Consider the following 24,264-nt stretch of genomic DNA (forward strand, 5'->3'; position numbering starts at 1 on the left):
TATCTTCTCTTTTTCTGAAAATTCTTTGTAAACGCATTTGGACAGAGCCACTGGACAGTCTGTGCTGTGACCTGATCTCTCTGGGTGGAGTTCGAGCTGGGGGAGGTCGCTGAACATTGAAGCTACTGAAATTCTCCTCAGAAAACATTCGTCAAAAGAACATGAAGCTGTCTTTAATCCTTCTGTTTCTCCAGCTGTGGGGGTGTGTGGAAGTTTCTTTGTCACAAAATGGTAAAGTGATCTATTATTGTTTTTCAGTGTACCTAAAATCACATGTTTTACCTTTGTGGAAAGGCAGTTAGACTTTAAGAAGAGTGCCGTATACACTGCATGTGGTCATCACAGGTATGTACTTACTGCAGGGGCAAAAGCATGGTATGAATGTAATTGTCTTATTTTTACACTATTACAACTATTTGAATTTGCATGCATTCACACAACCCTAAAATATGTATATTTTTGTGTTCACATACATATATGTGCTAGTAATATAATGTAGGACAAAATAGTAATTATAGTTGATTTTACTACTTGCTATGTTTTTTTGCTTGTTTTTGTTTTATTTTGGGGATTTTCTTTGAAGGAGTGGGGGGCTCTAGTACTTTTATACTTATACTTATTTTTTCCCTTTAACATTAATGGCAATTAATGGTACATTTCTTATATTATTCTTTAATTATGTATGTCAAACATAAATCCTGCTATCTGTGTTATTAGGTGAAGTATATCCACAAATTATGTAGATGCAACTGAAATACATGTTTTGTGGTCTTAACCGTTTAGGAGAATGGTTGTAGACATACTTTGATTTTGTAACTGTTTTCCTTGTAGAGCTTCAGTCATTCTTTTTTAACAACTTTATATGTGACGAATTGTAACTTTTTCTCTTTTAGTGTGTTCAGAGCTCCCAAATGTTCCTCACGCTCACGTGTCAGAAGGAACCAGCAAAGCTGTGTACCAGGAAGGAGATGTGATACATTTTTCTTGTGAATCTGGTTACATATCAGATCAAATCTCGAAATTTGTATGCACAACTGATGGTTGGCTGGTGGTCCGTCAGGGGAAGTGCTACTGTAAGTTGCATGGCTTCATGTTTTTATCATCCCTAACTAAACTTGTGCTATTGCTGCACTGTGGATGTAATAACTCATGTAAATGTGTTTTTTTCTTATATTACTAAATTGTCAAAAACTCTAGAGTCATGAAAAGTGTATGAATACCTCAGTTATTTATATTACAGAGTGCATTTTTTTTTTTTTGTTAGGGTTTATTAATGACAGCATTACCCTGACTCTTACTCTAACCCCAACCATACTGCATGCTATGTACCACCAAAAAATTGTCATGTGAAAAGCTGAAAAAATGAAACACAAAAAGTTGTAAAGCATACCAAGAGCAACATTATATGGATTTTCATAGGATCGACCCATTAGAGGTCAGGTAAGGCGTTGGGTTTAGAGCTAAATAGGTACATTTTCCGGAGGCACACAATAGGCCTGCTTATAAAAGTATCTTTAAGAGGAAATTAAATGATGAAAAAGGAGCTGATCGCATCAGAAAGATTGTTCCAAAGCATGATTACCCATGGTCCTCTGCTCAAATTTGGTGATGGCCAGCAGAGCTTAGGACTTTTAGTTTCTGTTATTCACATAGATCGCAAACTACCAGCCTCAACAACCCTTGACAGCCATTGTCCTAAAACAACTGCACATTACTGGCATTACTATTGTTAGTAGTAATGATGGGTAGTCATTTCCTTATGCATACATATATATCTTGGCTTAGTCACTCAGTATGTTTTCAATCTTTATGTATTTTTCTCTTCTTTTCCCATTTTACATTTTTTTTGTGTATTAGCATGTTCAACGCTTCCAGATGTTCCCCATGCCCAAGTAACACAAGAGACAAGAAAATCTCAGTATCAAGCAGGAGACATGATACATTTTGATTGTGAATCTGGCTATACATCAGCTCTCACCATCAAATACGTATGTACAACTGAGGCCTGGCAGCCACTCCAAAAGGGGTCGTGCTACCGTGAGTTCAAAAGCTTTCTTTTCTTCTCTCACTCTCATGTGAATGACTACAGTTCAATAAGCAGAGATCATTAAAATGAATTTAACATGATTTATTGATATATAGAATTCAATTTAGGTTTTTGGTGATTACACTCCAGAAATGAAGATTGAGGCTTGGATGGAAGCCTGGGAGAATGACCGATGGGCAGTGAGATTTAAAGTACATGGAGTGGAGACTGAGTGGCCGGAAGACAGCCAGCAGAAATCTGATTGGGCTAGACCAGTGATTGCACAATTAGTTTCACAGCATGGGAAAGTGGAAGTGATGTAAAGCTTAGATTAGCCACCAAACACCTGGGAAGCAGAAATGTGTGACTACAGATCGTTCTTATTGAATTTATGCGTGAACTTCATTTGGTATTATCTCCTTGGACATATAATCTCATTTACTAAGATGAGTCCTACCTTCATTAAGGCTGCTATGACGGTCTTTATTTCTATATACATTTTTCCTGCACACAGACAAAATCAGAATTTAATTCTAAATGATTTTTAATATGTAGAGACATTGTCATGTCAGATCAGACTCAAAATATATTTGAATTCACATCAGTCATCATTTTATTCAACAATGTTTCTGTCAAGTCATTATGAAATATGACCCTGCATCTCAATGTCAGAAAGATCAGTTTAATAACTGTATTACAAGAGAAATTTTGAAAACTCCATATTTTAAAATAATGTCAGTTGTCATTGGTGACAAACACTAACCGTAATTGTAACACTAGATAATCAGAAAATATGTATATATATACATACATTAAAAAAAAAACACCCAGCACGCCCCTGCGGGCGGTTTATCCTTCAAGTCCCACAGGATCTTGGCTCGGTCATTCTCCACCGGGAGCGTCTCCCATTTTGACCTCGGAACTTCCAGGCCATATTCAGCACAGATGTTCCTGTACACTATGCCGGCCACTTGGTTATGGCATTCCATGTATGCCCTGCCTGCTAGCATCTTGCACCCTGCTGTTATGTGCTGGATTGTCTCAGGGGCATCTTTACACAGCCTGCACCTGGGGTCTTGCCTGGTGTGATAGACCCCAGCCTCTATGGATCTTGTGCTCAGAGCTTGTTCTTGTGCTGCCATGATTAGTGCCTCTGTGCTGTCTTTCAGTCCAGCTTTGTCCAGCCACTGGTAGGATTTCTGGATATCAGCCACCTCCTCTATCTGCCGGTGGGACATACCGTGCAGGGACCTGTCCTTCCATGATGGTTCCTCGTCTCCCTCCTCTTTCTTGGGTTTCTGCTGCCTGAGGTATTCACTGAGCACTCGGTCAGTTGGGGCCATCTTCCCAATGTATTCTTGGATGTTCGTTGTCTCATCCTGGACTGTGGTGCTGACACTCACCAGTCCCCGGCCCCCTTCCTTCCGCTTAGCGTACAGCCTCAGGGTGCTGGACTTGGGGTGAAACCCTCCATGCATGGTAAGGAGCGTTCTTGTCTTTATGTCAGTCTTGTCTTGTCTCTATCTCCTCCTTTGGCCAGCTTATTATACCAGCTGGGTACCTGATCACGGGCAGGGCGTAGGTGTTGATAGCCCGGATCTTGTTCTTACCGTTCAGCTGACTCCTCAGGTACTTGGTGGTTGCAGCTTTCCTAGTGGCCTCTTCATGGTTCCCATTCGCCTGCGGGATCCCCAGGTACTTGTAACTGTCCTCTATGTCTGCAATGTTGCCTTCTGGTGGCTCGATCCCCTCAGTTCTGACTACCTTCCCTCTCTTTGTTATCATCCGACTACACTTCTCCAGCCCGAATGACATCCCGATGTCATTGCTGTATATTCTGGTGGTGTGGATCAGTGAATCGATGCCTCGTTCACTCTTGGCATACAGCTTGATGTACAGGAGGTGGCTGACAACTGCTCCGTTCTGTAGTCAGTATCCGTAGCCAGTCTTGTTAATGATCTCACTGAGGGGGTTCAGGCCTATGCAGAACAGCAGTGGGGACAGAGCATCTCCTTGGTAGATCCCGCACTTGATGGTGACTTGTGCTATGGGCTTGGAGTTGGCCTCTAGTGTTGTATGCCACATCCCCATTGAGTTCCTGATGAAGGCTCTTGGGGTCCTGTTGATCTTGTACAATTCTAGGCATTCCAGTATCCAGCTGTGGGGCATTGAGTCATAGGCCTTCTTGTAATCAATCCAGGCAGTGCACAGGTTAGTCAGTCTGGTCTTGCAGTCTCGGCTGACTGTTCTGTCTACCAGTAGCTGGTGTTTTGTGCCTCTGGTATTCTTGCCAATCCCTTTCTGTGCCCCGCTCATGTATTGACCCATGTGCCTGTTCATCTTAGCCGATATGATGCCTGACAGGAGCTTCCACGTGGTGGTGAGGCAGGTTATTGGTCGATAGTTGGATGGGACCGGTCCCTTCTTGAGGTCCTTGGGGATCAGGACCGTCCGACCTTCGGTTAGCCATTCCGGGTGTCTCTCGTCAACTAGCAGCTGGTTCATTTGTGCTGCCAGACGCTCGTGGAGTGCAGTCAGCTTCTTCAGCCAGTAGGCGTGAACCATGTCAGGGCCTGGTGCTGTCCAACTCTTCATACTAGAGGCCCTTTCTTGGATGTCTGCCACCGTGATGGTTACTGGACCCTGTTCAGGGAGGTTGCTATGGTCTGCCCTGTTATGGTCCTCATAACACTTTCTCTCCTCTCTGTTATGAGATTTTGATTTGACATCAACTCTGTTATTGTCAAATCATATATATATATATATATATATATATATATATATATATATATATATAAATATATAAATAATTTAATTAAAAATATATATTTTTCAATTAAATAGTTCTCCCAAATCTTGGCAATAAAGGGAAAATATCACGATCCTGGGTGTTTTGACCCAGCGTTTTGAGTTTTGGTTTATTTTTATGTTTATGGTTTGTTTAAGTTCATTAAGTTATCTAAGTTAATTTGTTTATTAGATTCCCCTTGTGTTTTCAACCCCTGTATTTTAGTCTGCCTTTCCCTTCATGTGTTTCATGTCTGTCTTATGTTGTCAAGTTCATGTTGTCATGTCTGCGTCTCATTATGTTTCCTGTTTTATTTTGAAGAGGTCCTGTGTTCCTATGTTCAGTGTGTTTAATTTTACACTCCCCTTGTGACATCGTTATGTTCATGTGTGGCCGCTGTTTCCCCATGTGTTCCCATTTCCCTCATTATCCTCCTGTGTTTAGTCCATGTGTTTTCAGTCATTCCTTCAGGTCGTCTGCTCGTCCACACCGTGTCTTTAGGTATCTTTAGTTAGCTTTAGTTATTTATGTCAGTTCTCCATGTTTAAGGTTTTTTCATGTTTAATTTTTAGTTCACCCAGTTTAGGTTATTGTTTAGTTTCACCCATGCCCTTTGTTTGTATTTATTTTGCCAACCTTAATAAACTGCTTGTTTTTTGTTAATCCACATCACGTTTCATAGTTTTTGGTTTGCACTTGAGTCCTTTTTCGCAACACATACAGTCTGCCTCAGCCAGACTGTGACAGAAAAATCATACTTACTGACGGGTCAAAAACTATTCACATTTTTTCCAGAAGCATTCTATTTTTTCTTTTACCAAACTATAGGCTAGAGTTAAAGTTAGCCACCCTACGTAAGGGAACTTATAGGGTTAATGACTTAAATCTTAGCGTGTTTAACTGACACAGCAGATGGTTTGCTTACACAGGTTGTCCTTGTAAACAGTTTGCAAAGGGCAGCTATTTTGAAACTATTTGCCTGGAAATTAGATAAACGTTTAGTGAGTTAGATCCATGAACAAACTCATGGGTATGGATGTCACATCGTTCAACTGTTTCCATTCCAGGGTGGAATGATTGTACGGCATACATCTTTAAAAAAATAAAAATAAAAAAAGAATTGAGTGCTCAATGTTAAATCAGTCATTCCACACTTAAAAAGAGGATTTCAACAATCATTCAAAGCCCAAAATTACAATGATATCCATGTTGATCCATGATGATTGTAAAACTTTTGACCACAGCTGTAGCTTTCACAGTGGTTTATCTCCATTGGTCTGAACCTTCGTGTCTCCAGCACAAATACAGACACACAGGTTGAAGCCTGGCAAAATGGATTCTGACATGATCTGGCAAATATAAAAACTGCAGCAAATATAAAGATTCTGGCCAGTGATTTCTACATCTGAATGTTGCCTTTCGAACTGTTTTTTTCTTCTTCTTTAGTTTCATCTTCCAGATGTGACCCTCCTCCTACAGTTCAAGGGTTAACAGTGAAAGGTTTACCAGAAAATTGTCTTCCCATACGTCCCAATCACATCCTCACATTCAGCTGTGATGGTCCTGGGAAGTATCTGAATGGCGTTTCTGTGCTGATATGTGGACAAGATGGACAATGGAATAATCCATTCCCGACTTGCATAGGTAAGAACATGTTTAAATCCCTTTACTGACAAAATGCAATGCCTGTTTAAACAATATGGCAATAGTTCAGGTTTGACCTGTGTGTATTTTGAAGCATAATTTAAATATCCAATAAGATTTCATGATTTTTTTCTCTCTTCTGGTGTTCGCTAAAACCAACTACTCTCTTGCTTTAGCTCTCATTCTTAGTGCTATGCAGCTTTGTTACATAAACTCACATATATTTCTACATATTTTGCTCTTTTCAGATCGATCTTGTAAAGTCGGTGTTATGCATCCTCATCTCTACGTAGCTGGATTACCACCATCAAATGAAATAATGGCGACTGGACATAAATTGCGTTTTCTTTGCAGCAATACACATGAACTAATTGGGTCTACAGAAATTGAGTGTTTAGAAAATGGACAATGGAATTCCTCCTTCCCTACTTGCTCTGGTATGTGCACTTTTATTACCACAATAATCTGAGGTAACAGAAATGAGCTGTGACTATGATAAGGGTTTCTGTTTTTAAGTTGCTGTTAGGAGCAATTTTGTATTGCAGGAAAACATCAGCATTCTGTAGCAGTTGTGTTGTTGCCCTTGTATCACATAAATCATTAATCTAATGATCCTAATGAACCCTGTAAGGTCAAAGTCATCATGGGAAGTATTCTAATCCTAATCTTATATTTTTAATCTGCTGTTTATGTCTAATATTGTAGGTTCTTGAGATAACGGCTGTTGTGAACTAGCATCACATAAATATTACTGAACTGGATACATTTTCCAGTTTTCATCTTTTTAATCTTCCCTAATCATTTTAAGAAAAAGACATCTGTCTAGTTGGAAAATGTCTCTTCATGAACGTATGTTTTTTATACTGAAATCTTTTACTTTCAAGTTTTTTTATATATTGAAAATGGATTATTTACCGAAGGAGAGGAAAAGTAATGCTGATTTATGCAGACATTTGCATCACATTTGGTTTCTTGTTCATACTGTAAATCTCACAGTAAAACAGATTCTTTTCTTCAAAACACAGAAATGTTCAGTCCCTTAAGTACCCACCAGTTTAAGGTGCCAGTTTAAAATATATATTTGCTAGTTTTGTTCTCCCTGTTATACTGTAGCTACAGGAGATTTGTTGAAGTTTAATGTAAATGATTGAAACTTGATACCATTTTAATCTAAAATTAACAAGGGAATTTAAAGCGTAGTTGTCTGAGGCAAAAATGCATTTCAGCACACTGAAACTAGAATGAAATTAGAATGTCGGGTTTTTGTTCAAAACTATCAGTTTCGAATGATATCCAATGACTGAATAGCTGTGGTTATCAATATCTGTCAATAATAGGGAATTTTCTCTGCCTAGATATCATTTCATTCACTGTTGATCAGTCTCCCCTGCTTAAAGGAAATAATGGGCAACTACTGTCCACATAACGAGACTCAAGAGGTGTTGGAGCTTTTATAGGAATTAAGGTTGTATTTCTCTGTCAGGTGCTGCTAATTAAATTCACTACATTAAACAGATCATCAGCAAACGTTAGCACTGCTATAAACATTAGATGTTTTGGTAGTTTGTTCATCTGGATCATTCAGTGTGTGTTAACATATACTTCCCAGCACTTGAACAGTTATTCGTCAACTCAGCTAAACAATACCTATGAAAAAAGAGCACACTAACTATTTGAGCTCACTATAGCTATGTGAGTGAAAGTTTGGATTCTGTGCTGAAGATGGCAAAACTGCCTTCAAGAAAGGCAATAATGTGGAAGAATCAGGTTACATGATAGAAACTGTGACTAAATAAAGTTATTGTGACAAAATGATGTATAAACCTGATTTTTTTTTTCTGTGTTGCTCACATTTTTGTAGTTGAACGCAGTTGTGGGAGGCCACCACCTGTTTCAGACGGAGACACCAAAACAAGTACTAAACAGCAGTACCAACATAATGAAAGGGTTGAATATATCTGTCAGAAATGCCACATCATGGTTACTGGACCGTTCAAAACCTGTGTGGATGGTGAATGGATTGGAGAGATTAGATGTTTGCTACTTATAGGGTGTTCTATTTGGTCTGATTAGATTAGACATGTTGCGACACTGGAAGTGCGTCAGAGGTGTGAAAATGGTGTGATACATTTGCCAACTTGCCAGTAAGGAGGTTTTGATGTAATAAGTTAGTTAAACATGAGTACACCAATGTGTAAATAATTAACCAGAGTGAAGTAATAGTGCTGTTGTGATCATTTTAATAAAAGCATATAAGCTAAGTCTGTTTTCTGCCTCCACATGTTTTCTGTGCATAAATCCTGTGCCACAAATACAGAACAAAATCTGCCCTTACTTGGCTTAGCCTGTGCATTTTTTTATTAGAGAGGCTACATAAAAATTTATGATTAAAATACATTTAAAAAAACACAAATCTGCCCAGTAACTGGATGGTGAAAACAAGTGACAAGGGTTTTCTATAGCAACTCAAGGAAATTCCTACATTCTTGTACAAGTTCTCCCCCAACTCTGAGTGGTCTTTATAGCCCAGTGTGAAGTTCTGTCAGGTAACATGAGAGACTAAAAAAGCCTCCAACCTCTAGCCTCTTCAGCAACTCACTCAAGATCTTAGCAAATAATCTGTACTTTTAAAAAAAATGCCACTTTGTACACCTGACTATCTTTGTTCAAGAATGGCATCTTTTTATTACTTTGCAAACGCCCATGGCTGACATTTGTGCAGTCTTCAAGTCTTTTACACCCTGCAGTTGCTGAGGTTCTGAGTTGCTGTCTTTCGCTCTTTTTGAAAAGACTTAACTGCACTACAAAACTGTAAAGATGCTAAAATCGTTTTAGCAAACATCCTCTGACAGAAGATGTTCTGTTTTGAAAGTGCAAATGTGTAACATGACATATACTGATGAAAAAGAAATATATCCCAGAATCGTAAATAACTAAATCCCTTTACTGGTTTCATAGGAATTGTAGCAGGATAAATAATATACTTATTATTGAATTACTAATTACCAATTGGTGGCCGATCACATTATATGGCCATACCATAAATACTAGCACCTATCTGGGCATCCCTCACTCGCTCACCTGTTGCCGTATGCATGCAGGTCTCGAGTCACCAGACCTCCCTAGCTGTTACAGAAAGGAGTTGCATACATGCCACTGCTGCCTCAGTATGAATTGGATACATTTTTGGAATTGACAATGATTTGTAAATTCTTATTTTTGTGTTACACCACTGGAAGGAAGCCCTTTTTATTTTGCAAAGTATGTGTGTGTTTCTGCAGTAGGGTTGACTACACAGAGGGTGTATTTGATTGTTGTCATCTTTTAGATATGTTACTAACTTGTGTTTTCTTTATTCCAGGGGTAGGCAACCTTTCTGATGATGAGTGCCATCTAAAATTTCCTCAGAAGTCAATGTGCCATATGATTGCATTAGCACTAAGTTTAATAACGCTCTATACAAACAGTTACACACTATATAGAACAACTTTACAGAATTATATTTGTTTGCAGATGTTGGCAGCTATCAGCAAATAGTTATCAGCTATATTTGAAACAAAAAAAGACACTTTTTATCCATAACAGCAAATGAATTGTACAACAGAAAATGCAAATGCTATTTATGGTCTCCTCACAACAATGATAAGAAAAAATAGACTGGGCCAATATGGCATGTTTGTTAATACAGAGACACACATGTTAACGTGTGTCTCTGATCTCCCACAGGTCTCCGAGTGTCCAGCATTCAGACGGCTACCTGAGGACACTCTTTGTGTGAGAGAAAATCTGCTCACACAGATATGTAGAACCAAATACTGTCAATAATGCCTCAGCAATGTTCTTAAGACAGTTAAACTTGTCAGGGAGTGAGGTCCAGCAGGTGAAAATGCAAGCTCCATGAACACGCACAGCTATGGATTCTAGCTGCGTTCGTAGTTCTGCAAACTTTGACCCCCACAGAGTCGAGCTTTAAGTTTAATCAGCTGCATTTCGATATCCTCTGTGTCCAGCCAGTTAATCCGAGACAAATCCAGCTGCTTATTGAAGCTTTCTAGTTTCATAAGAAAAGAAAACATTGGTCCATACACCTGAAAGTCCAGAAAACGTCTCGAGTCTACGGATGTATCCGTGTATTTCCGCGGTGCTGATGCTGCTCTGAGCGGACAGCTCCTGAAGCATTTGAAGTGTTGGAATGTGGAAATTTCAACATCGCTTGAAAAAACTGCCAGGCTAAGTGATTTTTAGCCAATTACAAGTTGAATCTGGTAGTTGGGGTTGTTAGCTAAAATACCGTATTAAGAAGCGGCACAACTAATGTGTCTATGTGAGCTAATTTGCGATGTGCACCGCTGGCCCGGTGTTCTGGAAAGCCATCCTACCTGACAAACTATCCTACCCATTGTTTCTGCACATGCGCACAACACGAAATTAAGTGGCGAGTCGTCCTACCTTTGTGAATATTAGCTAGAAAAATACTCTGACTGGTAAAATTAAGTGCCAAACCATCCTACCTTTGTGAATGTGACCTACATACATACTTTAACAGCTAAAATTCAGTGGCAAATCATCCTACCTTTGTTAATAAGAGCTGGTTTCTTCTTTCTGGCGCAAAGTAGGCGATAAACAAACAAGTGAGCCGGGACTTGCATCACAAAAGCCTCAGCTGATCATTGATCAGTTTCATGATTGAAGTAGCAACAGGAGAGGGAGGGGGAGAGAATGAGAGAAGAAGAGAAAGCTGACAGCGTAAACACACAGAATAACTCCAGCTTTCTGTCTCTTTTTTTTCATTCTAGCTGAAGTACCGGACAAACTGTTCCTTTTCAGCTCAATACGAAACACGTAATATTTTCTCTGAATACGGGACGATTCTGTTTTTTATGGGATGGTTGGAAACTCTACTAACTAACCTTATGAACAAAAAGTTCACTATCAGTAACATCATAGCACCCACCCAGCTGTATAGAAACTCCGTCATGCTAGCTAGTACGCAGAACGAGTTATTGTAACTGACTGTAAAAAGTCAGCACAATGAAAATAAACTCCACCTAAACTTGGTTTATGTCTGACCCAGATAGACTGCAGGTCATAACTTCTTACCTGAAGTTCAGTTCACCTGACACTCCGACCAGCGGCCGCCTTGGATCTCTCCTCCTCCTGCCTTCCCTTTCTCTCATCCACCGGCTGGCCTCTGTGGAAGCTCCGCCATAGCCACCACCAAACAACTGAGTTATTTTTACACATCGGCCAGCATCTGGCCAATCCACCACCTTTCATTGTTTATAATGTTTATAATGACAATACCATTACAAAAAAACAAACAAAAAAAAACCCCATCAGCCCACAAAAATGAAAAATCACCAAATGCCCGGTATGCCCGATGGCCAGTACAGCTATGGTCGTGCCATCAGTTAACCCTTCAGGGTTGCCGACCCCTACTTTATTCTGAAGTTGAAGTCCTAAAACGGAGAGGACTGGGTGCTTTGGTGTTGGGATCTTCAGTGGTTATTTATGCACCCCTGGTTTGAGCTACACTTTAGTGTGTGTGTGTGTGTTTGTGTGTGTGTATGTGTGTGTGTGTGTGACATCCATAGCTTCGTATACCATTTGAACATGTCATGAACATTTCATAGCACTCACTCCAAAAAATACATTCCAAAATTACTGTCGTGCTTTGACTGACATGTTCTCAAAGTGGGTGGAGGCCTTCCGAATATCAAAACAAGACAGTCCAGCGATAGCACTATTGAGAAAGTTCAGTCCCAGCAGTGGAATCCCTACAAAAATTAGCATTGAAAATGGCTCACAATTCTAAGTGACACTATGAAATAGCTCGGCCATTTTTTAGGAATATACGGTGCTGTTCTTATCTTTCACCCAACAGTGAAGGTCAGTGAGTGTAGTGAGACTGTGTCAGTGCGCAGTGACCCTGCTGTTTTGCCAGTAAAAGCTTTAGATATCTGGAACTGATGTGAGCTGCCTGAAAGAAAAACAACATGTTATGAATAAAATTGCTAAAGGTGGTTCAGAACAAACTGTGGGGGTGTCCAAATTCATAGGCTGCATCCTCCTGAGGCCGCATTTGTAGACTACATAGATTACGTGTGACTACGTCACAGCGACGCGACGAAGGCTGTCCAAATTTGTAGACTCCTCCAAATGCGGCCGACAAATGCGTCCTCCTTTTCCCCAGATTTGAAGGATGACTCGGGTGTATCCTTCGTGGCCCACCATATCCCAGAATTCATTGCGCAGCCCAGCCAATTCCAGTTTTCAACAATGGATGCCGCTACTTAGTTTTAATATCACTCTTATTATTCTTTCTGGGTCACAAAATAAACTTTTGAGATATTTTCAGGCAAGAATGTAGCTGTGTAAACTTCAAATATCTGCTCGGTTAATCAAGACATCACATATTTGCAAAAGTGCTCTGACGTTTTCTGAGACGTCTGTTACCCAAGCTCGATAGCTAGCCGCTTCACTAGAGCCGGCGAGAACAGCAAACTCCTGGTACATCATTTTCAAACCCCCGTGGTTGTTGCTACTCAGGTTAAACATGATATATAGGTCACTTAGATAACTTAAAAATGTTATTGTTTGGCTTTTTTCAGTGTTTTATTTGTTCGTGAATAAATCGGTTTGGCTGAGATTACAGCTGAATAAACGTCACACGGAAAACTGATTAAACAGAAGTGTGACATGATCGAGAATTTGTGCCAGTGTCCTGTTATGACACTAGATTTACTATCCTGCGCAAATTTGCGTAACTTCCCTAAACCCAACACCCCCTAGAATTACTGGCTTTTTTATTTTCTGGTGCAAGTCCCGAGGTGTTAAGCACCCCTGCTGAGATTTTCACAGGTCGTCAGCTTGTTTCTCCTCCAGCTTTTGTTGTGCAAACCACCCGTTGTCCTTGAGGCCTGGCACATTTGCATTTGCTCACTCAGAGTTGCTCAGATCCAAGGCAGGCCAAACCTCTGTGTTACAACTTTCAGAAATGCCTGGTAGAAATGCTTCAACTTACTCATGAGATTTTGACCACATTTTTTGCGGAAGTCACAACTATACTGAATGAATACTGAATGCACGACCGTTGTTGCCAGCTGCAAGAAATGCTTGGTAGGGAACAGCTGTTCCCTACCAAGGTTCGTTTCAAAGTTTGAAACACTTTGAAATAAAACAGACTTGTGTACCCATATATTGTGAATGTCTGTGTTTTGTATGTAGGTTGTAAGACAGAGGTTTGGCCTGCCTTGGATCTGAGTAAACAAATGCCAATGTTGCGCACACACACACACACACACACACACACACACACACACAGCAAATCTGCATTTATTTGTCCCACAAGTGGAAAATCTGCATTGTCATTGCAAAAAAGTGGACAGAGCAAGGTATAGAAAGTGCACTATACAAACATTTTATATATATATACATATATACATATTATATATATATATATATATATATATATATATATATATATATATATATATATATATATAGTTATACACACACATACATAGTTATACACACAGACACATCTATATCATATATACACACACACACACATATATATATGTATGTATATATATATATATATATATATATATATATATATATATATATATATATATATATATAATGTATATATATATATATATGTATGTGTGTGTGTGTGTGTGTGTGTGTATATATGATATAGATGTGTCTGTGTGTATAACTAGACTTTATGCATATTATATAAGGTGTGGCTATATAAATATATAAATATATGTACAACTCTGTGTATATATGTTTATGGACAGGCATGCAGGCAGGTAAGGAAGGAAAGCAGCCTTGCAGGGAAGGAAAAACTTGAATCTCTCATGGTTAGGGGTTGGGGGAGGGTGTGTTTGCACAACAAAAGCAGGAGAACAATGGAGCTGACGACCTGTGAAAATCTCAGCGGGGTGCCAAGAGGTGTTAAGGTCGGGGGGAATTTACGCAAATCTGCGCAGGCCAGTAAATCTAGTAGTAGGGACTTGCACCAGGGAAAAAAGGCTCAGTAATTCTAGTGTTAAATAGCAAGGAGCAGACAGCTGAACTCCACCGAGACAGCTGGTGACGCAAATCTGAAGGCTAGACCCTCCAATTTCACAGCTGCTCACTTCTGGTCAACCCGGCCTTCAGAGGACCCGGCCCATGTAGACCGCGAAGGAGGATGCAGCCCCTGAATTTGGACACCCCTTGTTTCTTTCTCAACTATATAGTGCTGTGAAAAAGTATTTGTCCCTTCCTGGTTTTTTGCATATTTGTCACACTTATATGTTTCAGACAATCAAACAAATTTTAAGATTAGACAAATATAACAGGAGTAAATGCAAAACACAGTTGTTAAATTATCATTTTTTTTATTAAGGGAAAATCCATCCAAACCTACCCGTCCCTGTGTGAAAGATTCATTGCATTCAAATTCATTAGAAAAATAAATGAGACAAACTACAAATTCTAATTATGATTTCTGATCTCACAACTATTTTTGGCAAAACTTATTACAGTATAATACTGGAGTCACAATAAGCGCTCCTAATCTGGGACATGATATTACCAAATCTATACAACAATTCTTACACCAGATGAATTGAAAGGTAAGTGGAAATGGTAATGGAAAGAGATGTGAGTTTGACCATTTTTGCTGTTTTTAGGTTGAACATAATTGCAAATATGGAGTGGATCACTAGAGACAAATGTTTGCTGACAATCTGTATTCACTCCTTCTTTACTTCTGATTTCATTTCCATTAAAAGACAGAAAACATTTGTCTCTTTATTGAGTTTGTAGCTGTTCCTGTTTGACACTACACACACAGTACAAATCTCATATATACTGACTGCCTCGAGACACAACACGACATTAGTGACGTGCAGTTGTTTCCAAGTCTGGCCTCTTATCTTCTATGAGTTTAGGTTGAACTGAACTTGGTTATAACATTTGAGTTATAACCAAGTCATGTCCAATGGCAAAACATCAAAATTAGAAAATGATTCACAATTTACCATCACAAATGTTTTAGACCAACCAAATGTGACATTAATCTCTTCTTTAGAAGGAACTTGTTAAGTACAAAAGCTGGAAAAGGTTAGATTTACATTACAATTCAAATCAAAATGACTGCCGGGTAATCGGTCAAGGAAAGGACAAAACTGTATGGAAATTTCATTCACAAGAGTTACTTGAGTTTTCTTTACTTTTTCAAAAGCCTACATCATTTCAACATTACTCTGCTTTGTCCTCTCTGTCTCTTCCTGCTTTAAATGCTATAAATTAACCTATTAATTAATAGACAAACAACTTTTTTATACTTTCCTACATATGCATAAAATCAAACCAGTGTTTTCTGGAGCAAACAAAAAACACAGGAAAATACATGTGTTAAAGAGTGAAAACATTGAGCACTGGCCTACTTTCTGTCTTACGTTTCTTGGAACAAAGTGGTGCTGGCAGGGACATGTTTTTGAACTTTGTTTACTTTTTCTGTAAAGTATGCTGACAAGAAGTAGAATAAATAGCGTGAGGCCATATTAACAAATGAAGGCAAATCCTGCATTACTCAACAGCTACATTTTGTTTTAGTAGTTTGCAAGAGGTCAGAGTTCATCATTGTTTACCTCGATTGCAGTTCTCTCCTTTCTTACAAAATTATCCCATTTTTTCCCAGTTTGTTCCTCAGTGTAGTTCAGACTTGCTCTATTGATTCCTGCAGATGATTAACAGGGAATTAAAAAAAAAACATTTAAAAAGAAATTTAAAAAAGACATTAATCAAAACAACATTTACAATATTTGTGTTTTCACCAACTGGTGAATAGTATTTTTAATGGCATGATGTAACTTCATAATAATAATTTCAATAACAGCCTCAAAAATCTACTATTTGTCTACCAAGTTATCTAATTATCTAGTTTTGTTTTGTTTTTTGGTTTCTTTTTTTGCATTGTGACTTTTTTATGTGTACCAATATTAGGGAAGCATTATGGTGTTTATAAGAGTTTATAAGGCTTCCACTGTCTCATTAAAGTGGCAGCATGTGATCACAGTATTTATATCTGTTTCCAGTGAGCCTGAGATTGTTTTTGGAGGCAGAGACAGACTTGTGTAAATCATTGAACAACATTTTTTTTCTCAGTCTGCAGTATTTAGTTTTCTTTGATGGATCAGACTCACAAAGACAACATGCATGCAATAACCAAAAGCAGCATCCTGTTTTTGTGCATATGTGCACTGACCTCTGTGACAAGCCAAGGTAAGTACTTCAAGTGATTTCTGTGGTCCTTTATGTTTCCATTTCAATTTTTTACATGGTGTTGTGATGTTGATAGTTGGGCTTCTGGGGAACGCAAATAGTGGGAGCTTTACATAATTTCCTTAGGGATTATGAAACTATTCTGATTCTGATTCTGATATCCCAGAGTCAGACCTGGGACCTTTCATTCTTGATTTCTCAAAAAAGAAAATTTTTACTTTACACCTGTTATTTTTTTTTTCTAGTTTGAGTTTCATCAACACTGAAGAACAAGATAAATGTTAAATCATTCTTCCTTTTTTAAATAAAGTATATTATGTGCTTGATGTCTGGATGTCAAGGTATTGTGCTGTCTGTTCTTTGCTGTGATGTAGTTCAATCAGCCATTAGGATGATGACCAATTTTATGAAGATTATCAAGTCTTTCTTTCTTTCCAGAGGTTACATGCAGCCGTCCACAAGATAGAGCTTTGTCCTCCAGGCAATCTTGGCGTTGGTGGTTAAATAAATTGGGCGATACTGTCAGGTACACATGTATATCAGGATACAGGAGCACAGGTGGCGTTACTCAGGCCACATGCACCAGAGATGGGTGGGAACCGAATCCACTTTGTCAAGGTATGGTGACATTTAGCTAGCTTTTCTTCTAATCCTGACGTGATCTCTTTAATTTCTTTAATATTAGTCCATATTTGAGCAAACAGGAGAGAACTGCAGAATATCTTTGGTCAAACAGAAGCTTTAAAGCCTCCTCCCAGTAAAATGATTTACATACAGTAAGATCATGCGAACCAGCTATATGAATATTATTTGCATCTGTACAGTTTTCAAGAAACATTTCTACTACCACAAAAACCTTCAGCTGGATGTTGAATCCACAACTGAACATTTTTCTTGTCCTTTAACTAAAGATATTCAAATATGAAATACAGAACTGTTAAATAGTGGTATAGTGGGAGTATGGGGTGTTTCGCCAATTGTTACGGGCAATTTTTAGGGGTAATTTTTATGGAGAGAATTTCTAGGCATAGCCAAGTGGTGGAAGGCTTTTATTTGGGTGGTCTCAAAATCTTATCTCTGCTTTTCGCGGATGATGTGGTTTTGTTGGCTTCATCGGGTGATCACCTCCAGCTCGCACTGGAACATTTCGCAGCCAAGTGTGAAGCTTTGGGATCAAGAATCAGCACCTCCAAATCTGAGATCATGGTCCTCGGCTGAAAAAGGGTGGAGTACCCACTCTGGGTCAGGGACAAGTTCCTGCCCCAAGTATCTCGGGGTTTTGTTCATGAGTGACGGGAGAAGGGGGCAGGAAATCAACAGACGGATTAGTGCAGTTATGAGGACAATGTACCAGTCCATCGTGGTGAAGATAGAGCTAAGTGTAAAAGAGAAGCTCTCACTTTACCGGTCGATCTACGTCCCTACCCTTGCCTATGGTCACTAGCTGTGGGTAGTGACTGAAAGAACAAGATAATGAATAAAAGCGGCGGAAATGGGCTTCCTCCTAAGGGTGGCTGGCCTCTCCTTAGAGATAGGGTGAGAGGTTCAGTCATCCGGGAGGGGCTCAAAGTAGAGCCACTGCTCCTCCACATTGAAAGGAGCCAGTTGAGGTGGGCGTCTCCTGGGTGAGGTGTTCCAGGCATGTCCCACTGAAAGGCCCTCCCGGGGCAGACTCAGGACATGCTGGAGAGATTATATTTCTTGGCTGGCCTGGGAACGGCTTGGTGTTCCCCAGGATAAGCTCGAGGAGGTGGCTGGGGAGAGGGAAGTCTGGGCTTCTGTCTTTTTTTTTTCTTTCTTTTTTTTTGCCTGTCGCGTTCGGCACTGTAGCAGTCAGAATTATTGTCTGAAAACCAAGAAAAATGCCCAACAGATTTATTTTCCCAAGTGGATCATTATAGCTTTGCCATACATTTCCACTTGATTGATCTTTATTATTTATTTATTTAAACATTTAATTATTACAATCAGTACAGACATGACCGGGGGATAGGAAAGGGGAAGACGTAGACAAGAATAGTTCAAGAAAAGGAGAGGGAAAGATCAACAGTGGGCTTCTTAGGCTGCTGCCCCCACGACCTGGCCCTGGGATAAGTGGAAGAAGATGGATGGATGGATGGATAGATAGATGGATGGATGGATGGATGGATGGATGGATGGAGAACCTTTAAGTGGAATCACATTTACACTGGGGAGCTGCTGCTTTTATTTAAATGAATATATGAAAGTATCTGAATGTTTTAGATGGCAAAATTATCTGAATCAAAGTAAATGCAGGAGCTTAATAAATCTGTTTTTGTTCTTTTCAGAGATAAAATGCAGGAGGCAACAGTTTCGTAATGCAGATATTATTGGAAACATTCAGGCTGAATACAGGTACAATGATCGTGTCCAGTATAACTGCAGGAGAGGTTATAAAGGAAATTTCACTCTAATCTGTAGAGAAGATGGCTGGCATGGGTCTAGCGAATGTACAGGTAAGAAAATGCAATAAACTTAAAAGGATACATTTATTAATTTATTCGTGTGCTACTGTTTTTCATGACAAACATAAATGTTGTAAAGAACTGATCAAAAAAGACAAATATAAAAACTGTATGTAAAAGGTGAGCATTGCTTCCAGGACTGAAAAGTTCAGTAAACATGAATTCTCTGAAACAGCCAGCAGAGGAGCAATCCTTGTGTTGTAACCAACCAAAAGGAGTCTATTAAAAAATATCATCAGCTCCTCTGACAACCTCAGTGAATACTTTTTTATAAATAATATATATGTGAGTAAGGTGCATTTTATTTGACTGTAGATATATTATCTTGTGCATCTTATACCAACATTTCCTATCCTAACAGTAACATACAGTAACACACATATATATCTACAAACTCAATTTTGAAAACAACAAATATTCTAGGTATTCCAGGTGTTGTGAAGTTTACCTGGTTTTTCTTCTATTTTCGGTTTGATTTGTTTCATTTTATTCCCTATTGGAGAAAGCAGAAACAAAAAAAACTGTTTCTTGAATTATTGAATATCTTTAATATTGGCCAAACACAAGATTCAAAGACGGTGCCAAAAAAAAAAAAAAATCGTTCATATAGTACAGGGAGTGCAGAATTATTAGGCAAATGAGTATTTTGTCCACATCATCCTCTTCATGCATGTTGTCTTACTCCAAGCTGTATAGGCTCGAAAGCCTACTACCAATTAAGCATATTAGGTGATGTGCATCTCTGTAATGAGAAGGGGTGTGGTCTAATGACATCAACACCCTATATCAGGTGTGCATAATTATTAGGCAACTTCCTTTCCTTTGGCAAAATGGGTCAAAAGAAGGACTTGACAGGCTCAGAAAAGTCAAAAATAGTGAGATATCTTGCAGAGGGATGCAGCAGTCTTAAAATTGCAAAGCTTCTGAAGCGTGATCATCGAACAATCAAGCGTTTCATTCAAAATAGTCAACAGGGTCACAAGAAGCGTGTGGAAAAACCAAGGCGCAAAATAACTGCCCATGAACTGAGAAAAGTCAAGCGTGCAGCTGCCAAGATGCCACTTGCCACCAGTTTGGCCATATTTCAGAGCTGCAACATCACTGGAGTGCCCAAAAGCACAAGGTGAGCAATACTCAGAGACATGGCCAAGGTAAGAAAGGCTGAAAGACGACCACCACTGAACAAGACACACAAGCTGAAATGTCAAGACTGGGCCAAGAAATATCTCAAGACTGATTTTTCTAAGGTTTTATGGACTGATGAAATGAGAGTGAGTCTTGATGGGCCAGATGGATGGGCCCGTGGCTGGATTGGTAAAGGGCAGAGAGCTCCAGTCCCACTCAGACGCCAGCAAGGTGGAGGTGGAGTACTGGTTTGGGCTGGTATCATCAAAGATGAGCTTGTGGGGCCTTTTCGGGTTGAGGATGGAGTCAAGCTCAACTCCCAGTCCTACTGCCAGTTTCTGGAAGACACCTTCTTCAAGCAGTGGTACAGGAAGAAGTCTGCATCCTTCAAGAAAAACGTGATTTTCATGCAGGACAATGCTCCATCACACGCGTCCAAGTACTCCACAGCGTGGCTGGCAAGAAAGGGTATAAAAGAAGAAAAACCAATGACATGGCCTCCTTGTTCACCTGATCTGAACCCCATTGAGAACCTGTGGTCCATCATCAAATGTGAGATTTACAAGGAGGGAAAACAGTACACCTCTCTGAACAGTGTCTGGGAGGCTGTGGTTGCTGCTGCATGCAATGTTGATGGTGAACAGATCAAAACACTGACAGAATCCATGGATGGCAGGCTTTTGAGTGTCCTTGCAAAGAAAGGTGGCTATATTGGTCGCTGATTTGTTTTTGTTTTGTTTTTGAATGTCAGAAATGTATATTTGTGAATGTGGAGATGTTATATTGGTTTCACTGGTAAAAATAAATAATTGAAATGGGTATATATTTGTTTTTTGTTAAGTTGCCTAATAATTATGCACAGTAATAGTCACCTGCACACACAGATATCCCCCTAAAATAGCTAAAACTAAAAACAAACTAAAAACTACTTCCAAAAACATTCAGCTTTGATATTAATGAGTTTTTTGGGTTCATTGAGAACATGGTTGTTGTTCAATAATAAAATTATTCCTCAAAAATACAACTTGCCTAATAATTCTGCACTCCCTGTAATAAAGTGGGACAACCAACATTTAAAATATTTGAGATTTGTGTGTTTGACTGTTCATAAGTGAGAAAAAAGGCACTATTATTTATTTGCTTGTCTTTTTGTGTATATATATGCTAAACAAAAGAGTGAATGAATAGTCATTAGATACTATTTTACTACTATTACAGTTTGCAAGTAACATGTACTGTCACATCTTTCAGTTGTGTGTTGTATCCACATACTGTTCTTTCCTGCTGCGAAACATTAACAGATAATATGCTTCATTTTCCAACATCTGCAGAAATAAAATGTGAGCTGACACTGCCACCACTCCCAGGAACCACATATGAACCTGCTTATAGAAATAGGTTTTCACCTGGTGAAAAGGTAACAGTGACATGTGGGGAGAGATACTGGATTGTGGGAACTCGCACACCCTCAGTTGAGACTACTTGCAATGAGGATGGAGAGTGGACTGTCAGACCAGTATGTCAAGGTATAAAACTACAAAAGCTTTAGACACATATTCTAAGCTCACTGTTCTTTGCTTTCATGTAGTTCAATCAGCCATGAGGATGATGACCAATTTTATGACGATTATCAAGTCTTTCTTTCTTTCCAGAGGTTGCATGCAGCCGTCCACATGATAGACTTTTGTCCTACTGGGAGGTCTCTTGGCGTTGGGAGTCAAAGAAATTGGGTGATACTGTGAGGTACACATGTAGATCAGGATACAAGAGGAAAGATGGCGTCACTCAGGCCACATGCACCAGAGATGGGTGGGAACCAAATCCACTTTGTCAAGGTATGGTGAAGTTTAGTTCACTTTCCTTCAAATTCTGATGTGATCTCTTTAATTTCCATATTTCAGAAAACAGGACAGAAAATAATCTTTCTTGAATTGAAAGGTATCTTTGGTCAAACAGAAGCCTCAAAGGCTCCTTCCAATAAAATCATTCATTCATACAGTAAGAAAGTGGGAGCCAGCTATATAAATATTAGAGACTCTGTGTGATAGTTCGTAGTGAGCAAAAATGGCAATGACATTCATTTGCATTTCTTATGTATTTGTGTACTAACCAAGCAGTAACCAAAGTAGTGTACAAATACTCATTAGATATTATTTTACTACAATTACAGTTGCAAGTGACATGTACTACCACATCTTTCAGTTGCGTCTTGTTGCCTGCAAACTTATCTTATCCGCATAGTGTTTTGTGGCAGGACAGAACAGTAACAGATAGTATGCTTTACTGCCCAGCAAGTGCAGAAATACAGTGTGAGTTTCTAGATTTTGAATAAGGAAACAGTCTTTTAAATAAATTAATGAATGGTTAAGAAAAATTAACCAGCATACCAACGTAATGTAGTATCACAGTTGCATGATCATCTTTTGTTTTTTTATCTTGGCTCTTCACTTATTTTCAGAAATTCCACCCTGTGGGACACCTCCACCTCTTGAGGATGGAGACACCAAGACCGCCATGAAAGAGCATTACAGCCATAATGAAACTATTGAATACATGTGTCAGAGTTACTACATTATGGAGGGAGAGCCTTACAAAACCTGCCTCTATGGTGAATGGACTGGACACATGAGATGCCTCAGTAAGTTACAGTTCTCCCCAATCTTAATATTAATGATAATAATTTTACCATAATATTCTTATATTTTTGTCTCTTGCAGGGCCTTGCATTGTGAATGAAGATGAAATGAGACAGCATAACATCACTTTGAAATCAAGTGGCACTAAGTATTTAGTTCATGATGAAATAATAGAGTTCAGGTGTACCAGAGGATTATCTACTGGCACTGTGGCAATGCGTCAGAGATGTAATAGTGGTGTGTTAGTCCTACCTACATGCCGAGAGTGAAAAGTTGAAATGATTTCTGAACTTCTGTTTTCAGATGTGGAATAATAAATCTCAGATTGTCTGATCTGGTCCGTTTTCTGCTTTCTTCTACTTCACACTAGAAGTAAAACTCATATGTTCATACAGACATGTTTCCCGTATTTTGCAAGTACACTGACCAAAATTAAAATATATATCTAATCCACAAGCACTCTTAAGTAACGCAAGATGTCATACATTTATGAAAGTATGGGAAATATGACTAATGCCACTGATTTGTTCCTGTTAACTATGAAGGTTCCTTAAATGAACTTATATGAATATGACAAAAATCATTTTCACTGGTCTGGTTTGCTTACTACTCTTTTAATGTGCTGGAGTCCAACATATTAAGTAATTCTTCTTTGGTTATTGTCACAGAATGACTTTTGTTTATGATTACCTAACAGGGTGTGGCTCATTTTTACCCACTGTTACACCTTAACCATTAACCCCTACTGTAGTCCATTTTGTAAATTTCAGTCATTCTAAGTGTGAGTGGATGATTATCACAGGACTTGTTAATCACAAGTCAGCAGCCAATGACACACTCCTGAGCCCATCTGTTCATACTGTCTGCTATAAGTTTTTGAAATCTCCACAAAACATTTTTCAAACAGAATCCTTTCAGTGATTTCATCAACTGCGTCTCTACTATGTGCTAAAAATGATAAGATAATGATGGAAAAGATGCTAGATTATTTGTTAAAAATCAGCTTGTATGTTTGCACAGGCCGGTATTACATCAAAAGGGATTTTAGTAAAGATTGCAATTTGGGGGGAAACAGTGATCCTGATATGTGCCGTTACAGGTTAACCTTGCATCCCGTCTCCCCACTGTAGTAGATGCAGAAGAAACAAGTTAATAGACAAATCTATTTAATTATATACATAAAACCGAATTGTGATAGAGCTCTTTAATTTGGCCTCTGTACACCACCACGATGGATTTTAAATGAAACTGTCATGGCTAACCAAGGGACTCACG

The 24,264-nt window shown here is 39.0% G+C and overlaps 3 protein-coding genes across 6 annotated transcripts in view; all 3 read left to right on the forward strand.

The window, feature by feature from the left end:
- Positions 1 to 24,264, forward strand: part of LOC100710693 (complement factor H) — a 112,391-nt gene that overhangs the window by 57,991 nt on the left and 30,136 nt on the right. The window lies entirely within an intron of this gene.
- LOC100710427 (complement factor H-related protein 5) lies at positions 33 to 8,719 on the forward strand. Of its 2 annotated transcripts, XM_019346786.2 has the most exons (6): positions 39 to 231; positions 894 to 1,073; positions 1,858 to 2,037; positions 6,261 to 6,458; positions 6,707 to 6,895; positions 8,320 to 8,719. In XM_019346786.2, the coding sequence occupies exons 1-6, from the start codon at positions 162 to 164 to the stop codon at positions 8,529 to 8,531; spliced, it is 1,029 nt and encodes a 342-aa protein (XP_019202331.1). In that variant the 5' UTR covers positions 39 to 161; the 3' UTR covers positions 8,532 to 8,719. The 2 variants fall into 2 exon arrangements, with proteins under 2 accessions (XP_025755210.1, XP_019202331.1); XM_025899425.1 differs by lacking the exon at positions 1,858 to 2,037 and having other exon boundaries at positions 33 to 231.
- Positions 16,487 to 24,264, forward strand: part of LOC102080002 (complement factor H) — a 34,272-nt gene continuing 26,494 nt past the window's right edge. For 2 of the 3 annotated variants that reach the window (XM_025899418.1, XM_025899419.1), the window contains exons 1-5: positions 16,487 to 16,742; positions 17,181 to 17,360; positions 19,052 to 19,219; positions 21,685 to 21,879; positions 22,006 to 22,188. In XM_025899418.1, coding sequence (XP_025755203.1) covers positions 16,649 to 16,742; positions 17,181 to 17,360; positions 19,052 to 19,219; positions 21,685 to 21,879; positions 22,006 to 22,188 — 820 coding nt within the window. In that variant the 5' untranslated portion in view covers positions 16,487 to 16,648. Of the gene's footprint in view, positions 16,743 to 16,776; positions 17,084 to 17,180; positions 17,361 to 19,051; positions 19,220 to 21,684; positions 21,880 to 22,005; positions 22,189 to 24,264 lie in introns of those variants that run through there. The other variant, XM_025899420.1, reaches the window with a different exon arrangement.

Source organism: Oreochromis niloticus, linkage group LG17, assembly GCF_001858045.2.
Source record: "Oreochromis niloticus isolate F11D_XX linkage group LG17, O_niloticus_UMD_NMBU, whole genome shotgun sequence".
Classification (NCBI taxonomy): domain Eukaryota; kingdom Metazoa; phylum Chordata; class Actinopteri; order Cichliformes; family Cichlidae; genus Oreochromis; species Oreochromis niloticus.